General features: G+C 40.4%; 1 protein-coding gene across 1 annotated transcript; it reads right to left on the bottom strand.

Moving 5' to 3' along the window:
- On the bottom strand, positions 1-4,285 carry LOC128979664 (granzyme A-like). The gene is made up of 5 exons (XM_054398004.1): positions 4,201-4,285; positions 3,334-3,481; positions 1,885-2,023; positions 886-1,158; positions 1-162 (listed from the first exon to the last, which is right to left on the bottom strand). Exons 1-5 carry the CDS (start codon positions 4,259-4,261, stop codon positions 1-3), a joined length of 783 nt encoding a protein of 260 aa, XP_054253979.1. The 5' UTR covers positions 4,262-4,285.
- Positions 4,286-6,805: the final 2,520 nt, after the last annotated feature.

Raw genomic sequence — 6,805 nt, 5'->3', positions numbered from 1 at the left:
CTATTGGGCTCCGCCTATGGTTTTCCTTATCCACTGAAGGTACTGCTCTGTGAGTCGAGTGTAGACACCAGGGCTATCAACAGCACCACATTTGTTCGCCTTCCCGAAAGCAGTGATTCCCTTCATGACATTATTGCACCTTAAAGGTCCACCAGAATCCCCCTGGAAAAAGGGAATAAAAATTGTCATTGAAAAAGCAAAAAAAAGTTTTTTTACAGAAAATCTGCATGAATTGCATGGAGGAAATAAGAATGTAGACAGTGATAACATGAATTTCTTTTTTTTTTTTTTATCCTTGGAAGTTAATGTTTCCATTAGGAAAAAAAGAAAAAGGCTGCAATCTGATCTTTCAAGTGTTGGCAATGAGGAATGAATCTATCTCAGTGCTAAGAGTTAGTCTTTTTGTATATGAAAAGAAAACAGTTGGACACTTCCTTATTGACAAGCAGAAAGTAGAAATTGGTACTTTTTTTTTTAAATTTACTAATTCACTATTTAAATCTTTTAAAATGTGGTAGTTCTTCCACAGTTGTACATTTGACTTGGGGCTCAGCAAAACTCATTTTAAAGCCCTCTGACATCACAGAAGTTTTTCTACTGAGGTTAGCTGCTGGAGAATGCACTCATATGCTGTTTTGCAGAAATTCTTCTATTAAAACCATTTTATTGAAGAAGATAATAGCTATCTGCCATGCCTGAATAGCAACAGTATCCAAAGCCTGTGAAAGTAATTTGTCTATAGAAGTTTTCATGTTAAGGTTTAGAAGAACCAGCCTTAGTAAATTAACTCAATTTTAGAAAAATTCATTGACCTGAAGAGAAGCAGAAATCACAAATGTGTAAAAGTTAGTACTTCATATTTTAGGTTTTATGCAATATACTTACATAACATGAATCCTTTCCTCCATTCTTACTCCCTGCACATATCATGTTGGATGTTATAATAGGGTTGTTTCTATAATGACTTCTGTTGTTGCAGATTTTCCTACTGATGACAGTGATATTGACCTCCCTCAGGGTATCAGAAAGCGCATTCCGATTATTGTGAGTTTTCCCCCATCCTGCTACTGTGCAAATTGTTCCTGGTTTAGGATCATCATCTGAGGTAGGCAGGGGAATGAGTTGTACAGCTTTATTAAGTCTTGCTCTTTTCTGAAGCTGCAGATATGGAAAGATATGGAAAGTCATTATTATGGGACAGAGTCTAACAGAGGCCCACATGTTAACTGCTGGATCTTTTCTATTATAGTAATATGGGAATTACTGCAACCCCTTCTTGAAATTTCTCACTTCTTTGTGACAGGTTTTATGTAATCGTTGTAAGAGTGAGAAAAATTAGTATTCTTTGTAAAGAAAACCCCTTTAGCCTCTGTTGAAATACCCTATTTTACTTCTCTGGCTGTCAGACCATTGGGAATAAAAAATAACAGTAATCACTAAAGATGGCAAAACTGAGAACTGGAGAAGACAATTTTAATCATAACTGTTTTTTTGTTGCTGTTGCTGTTGTTTGGTTGGTTTGGGTTTTTTTTTGTTTGTTTGTTTAACTTTTTTCCAAGCAGAATATTAGTTTTAAACCAAATTATTTCTAGTGTGAAATATGCTTCTTTCTGTGGACAGTCTTTATTCTTACACTGAAAAGCCAGAAACTGAAATAGTCAAGCTCCAGAATTTTTCCACTTCTAGCACTGCCATGCATTACAGGAACTGCTGATTGCCTTAGTCTGTAGTGCATCCCCAGTTCCTCATTCTGCTGGATTAGCAGACCAGACTATATTACTCTAGAAAAAAAAAGTCACCAGAAACCTACTTGGTACATCTCCTTTACAAGAAGGAAAAAAGCAGTGCATTGTAGAAGATGCATATTCCATAAGTGATGTGTACCTGCAGCAGCATAATGTCATTTTCCTTAGAACAGGAACAGTAGCATGGGTAGGGAATGTGTTTTGCAATCTTAAAAACCTGTCTTTCTTTTTCTGCTCCATTTTGTGAATGAGCTCCAAGAATAACCTTGCCTCCTGCCCTGAGAAGAGACACAACATTGTTAATGGGATTCACTTGCTGTAACTCCATAATTTTCTGCTGATAAATAAATGTGGCACTGTGGCTGCTACAGAGTCTCTTTTGTCCCACTGAAAAGCAACTGTAATTTAGAAAAATATAAAACGTTACCCTGTTTTTACAGGTAACTTTTCTGAATCAAAATTATTGCCATCCTACTTTCTGCTTCCCAGGAACACAGACATGGTTCAGGCACTTGACTCTCAACATAACCCTTTTGTTTCCCTTTGGAAACTGAATGGGAAGTGGATGCATCAGCTTTGGTGTCGGTACTGGTCTCACCAAGTGGTGAGCAGTGCTAAATGTAGAATATTCATTGTGCAGATGTGTAGGACAGTCCTCATTTGCATCGTATTCTAACACACACAGCCCGGAGAAAGAAAGATTGTTTCTTTCAGCTGTGAAGAGCTAACTCTTGACTGACCATCATTAGGCTAATTATTTATTAAAAGCAATCTAATTTGGAAACACTCTTTATGTTAATATGACACCTTTTTGGTGCTATACTCTCTTTGTAGTAGGTCACATACAGCTCCGTTTTTGTACAGGGACAGATTTCTCTAATGTCTGCAGAGCCTAGTGATTCACTGATTACGGGCAGGCCACTGACAGAGCCTGCGTGAGGTCTGGCTTACCAGCAGCTCCAGTCCTCTTCACAAAGGCAAGAGGTGGGAGGTGTCATTTAAACCTCAGTCTTGCCTTGCTGGGGCCAAATAGTTATTTGCATCTTGAGTCAGACAGGATGAAGAAAGGCACGCAGTACCCAGTAGAGCAAAGATCTTTCAGCGTCTCATGTATTCTGTCTTGAGGATTTTTGCTCCTGTACAACTGTATGCTGTCTCTTTCTGTGGTGAACTGCTTATCTTTTACAGAATAAAATGACAAGTATTTATTTTTATTTCCTGAGGAGCTATTTAGACTGGCCAGTCCTTTGCCCTAGTGCATTGGTTGACTGAGAAAACAGGGATAAACCTTTCCCCCAAATTCACTACCTCAGTGTTGCTATTCAGTGCCTGCATGCAGTTAGAAGCTTATAAAAATCTCTTCAGAAACAGTGAAAATCAGAATATCTTGTTCTTTTTTTACTCATTTGAAGCCCGTTTGTTAATATAACTTATAAAACACAATAAGTAGAACAAAATTATTGTCATACTAAATGCACAAACCCACCAGCAGTATTAACTTTCCCTCTTGAATTGTCACCAGATACTGATGGCAATCTCAGTAAAGACACTCAGATACTCACTGAAGACAATCAGTGTAAGAACTTACACATTACAGTGGGCAGCTGTTAGCACCCAATCTTCCTTGATCAAAGCTCCTCCACAAACAGATTTTCCATTTGCTCCTTTGATTAGGGCCATAAATGGTCTTGAGTGTGGTGCTACTTCACTTCCTCCAATGATATCCACACACAAACCTGAAAAATAAATAAGCCACAATACACACAGCTGGGCTAACAAATACTATAAGACACTCAAAGTGTCTTAGGAAAAACAGTTGATGTAATTGCAAAGCATACAGACACACAAGTATGTACAGATGTCACAATGCTAGTCTTCAGGGTAGACTTTTAAAATTGTTCAGCACTACGACTTCTCTGTTTCAGTAAGATCCAGATTAGATCAGTGGGGTGAGCTTTGCCAAGAAAAACATCAAAGCACCAAAGTATTGTTGCTCTTTCTTTTCTTGATCCTCTATGGTTTATTTCTTAACTTTCATTGTGAGTTACAACCTCAGATCTGCCACATGATAAATATTGACAATATGTGGACTTACGTGGACACCTGGAAAATGAGCTATGCAGTATAAGATACATTAGAGGTTATCATAAAAACAGAAAATCCAGAGAATAATATATATGTATGCTATCAAAGACAGAGATCAGATACATTATGTTAACCCCTCAGAACTCCTCTAAGTAGTCTGGCTTCTGTGCAGCTTCAGCTGATACTACCCATTCAGAAATTATTTTGTTTGTATGAAAGATCAGACAGATAGAGACAGGGGGAAAAAAACTAATAATAACTCAAATAATAATTGTAACTACTTCCTTTACATTAATACATATTTGCTGTTTTGGTTAGCACTGGAATTCTGTCAGCAGTTACTTTCAAGAGAATTGTATTAGGCACTTACCTCCATGAATTACCGAGAGAATGACAGCAGCAGAGATGGACAAAGTGAAGAAAGCTCCCATGGTTTCTGTCTGGTGCTCTCCCTTATTCACTGTAATATATATGTATATATATATATATATACACACACACACACACACACACACAAATGAAAAGGATGTGGTTTTTGGTTTTCCTCTTAAGGATATTTGGCATTTGTAACTGTCACAGGGGCACAAAAAACTCCCCAACAATGTGTCTTCCAGCAGAGGTGTTAGTGAGAAACTGCATCATCTGTTGTGTGAAGACAGGATCTGCCACCCATCTGCCCCATCATCTGCAGCATTTGCGGACACCTAATATATGCATACTGGAGCAAAGCCTTGCAAGCCGCTGTGTTACACAGTGGGACTGAGCTCACAGAAATTTAGTCTTGATTCGTTTGCCCACATGAAGATACAAAGTTTCATTTCAGACACCCCAAGTGGCCTCCAGGTTATAACGAATGAGAGTCCAGTCCACTGCACAATAGAGATTTATGTATGTTGCTTGGGACACCCCTAGGCCCAATGAATCTGATGTGTGGTCCTTCCAGCATCTTATCACACCTCATCAGCTTTGCACTGGATAAGCATTCATTTAGCACTGAGTGTGGTTTAGTGGCCTAGAGGTATAATGCTGTTTAAAGTGTCTTAAGATGTCTTAGGTCTGCCTCCTGGTGCATGGGTCTTCTGTAGCTGCCGTGTCAGATTAGTCATGTTCTTGTGTCTTGGTAAATTCAGGACATCTCAAATGTCACTAAATGCTGACTTTTAGGCAACTGAATTGAGTCTCAAAAGCTGAATAGATCTTGTAAGAGCCTTGTAAAGGCACAGTTCCTCACTTCTAAATATATACCCAAATAATGGAAATGACGTTCATTGTTATTAAATAATTTAGAATGTCAAATACCCTGTTAAGTAACATTCAGTGAAGTCACTATCACACAGTCTTGAAGGTTTCTGGAAGACTTGAGCCCTACTACAGTCGGCCTGAAGAAACTTTCTGCGTTCTGGTTGCGTCACGTCTTCAAGCTCAGATGGGCAAGCCTGATACGAGTTTTATCTGTAGACCTCAGACAGACAGCTGGCTCAAATTTGCTGTTGCCCTCTCTTCTTGGACAGCAGGTAATTATTGGTGATTTCTCTGAAGAAGGCAGATGCAGAGATATTTTGATAGATTCTAGAGCTGTTTGTCATTGATGTGGCTCACCAGAGACACTATCACCTACAGGACAGGGTGACAGCTCCATGCATTGCAAAACCAGAAGAAGATTTTCATTTGCTTTAGTTTTTCTCCCTACTGTCTGCACATCCCCTGTAACTACCTGCAGTTAGTAGCACTGGTGTTCTTTTTTTAAAAAAGTAGTCTACCAAACATAGCACCATCAGGTGTTTTAGGGACTTTTCTTTCACTTATCACTTAAAAATGCTCAAATCTGATTTTATCACATTTTTATTTGCAGTCTTACCATACTGAAGCTGTTTCCTTTCTAGACTATGTGCAGACATCATCAGGGTTAGCAAGAGATTCACTGAGATTTGCTTAAACTCATCATGCTAAAGTGACTTGTCCTTGGATATTCCTATGTGAGGTGTCATTTCTAGTGAAAGGGGGTTTGATTGTGTATCATCCTATGTTTACTTGATCTGTTTTCAAGAAAAACTTATTTGGAAGGCACAGAACAAAACACCAGCAAACATTCCTAGATGGTTTTCAGGTAACTGAGATAAATCTATGCCTGCCATGTTAAAACAAATCTTCTGTTGTGTCTTTTTTCTTTTCTTCTCCCCCCCCTAACCAAATGTACTTATGTTTACTTCTAAATCCATCTTAATTCTGAAGATATTTTTCTGTAAATCCATAGATATTAGCACACTCATGCCTTAAAAAAAAAATCTCCTGGAATTAGGAATGTGCAGTCTGAACTACGGCTTGGTAACAACTCTTTGCTTTCTGTACAGCTGCTTCTGAGCAACATCTCTATCACACAGTTCCAAGAGTGATTACGTAGGTGCTCAAGATCAGATTGATTTGCACATAATCAGCCTCTAGTTTTGTACTCAAACACTTTTGTCAGAGTGCCCTCTTCAGTTTATAGTTTAGATAGATGAGGCTGAAAATTTGACATAAAATTTTAGGGTGTGCAACGTATTTCTTGGCTCCTCCAGACCAGGAGGAGCGGGGCAGCAGCGCCGGTGGGTCCCCAGCCAGCGCCTAGCCAGAGGCGAGCACGGCCCCGGGCCGGGGCAGGGTCCCGGTCCCTAACCAGCCCCGGTGGAAGCGCCACGGTGGCTCCCACTCAGACGCGTAGGCCGCAGGGCGTGCGGTGAGGGCCGCGCTCGGGAGGTTCTTGCTGAGGCCGCTGGGAACTGGCAGCTCCGGTGGGTAGGGGACTCCCGCGTCCCCACGTTTTGAATCCACTGGCTGAGATGCAGCTTCCCGGACCGAGGACCTTTGGGAGAAGACGCCGCAACCCAAGTGTCGGGCTGCAGGGTGTGCCTCGCTCTGAGGTCGGTGTCCGATGGCAGCGGTGAGCAGCTCGGCTGCACCAGCTACTCCGCATAGTGGCGGAGCTCCGGGAGGAC

Source organism: Indicator indicator, chromosome Z (assembly GCF_027791375.1).
Source record: "Indicator indicator isolate 239-I01 chromosome Z, UM_Iind_1.1, whole genome shotgun sequence".
Classification (NCBI taxonomy): Eukaryota; Metazoa; Chordata; class Aves; order Piciformes; family Indicatoridae; genus Indicator; species Indicator indicator.
Note: the sequence above shows the minus strand (reverse complement) of the source record. Positions and strands in the feature narration are given on the sequence as shown.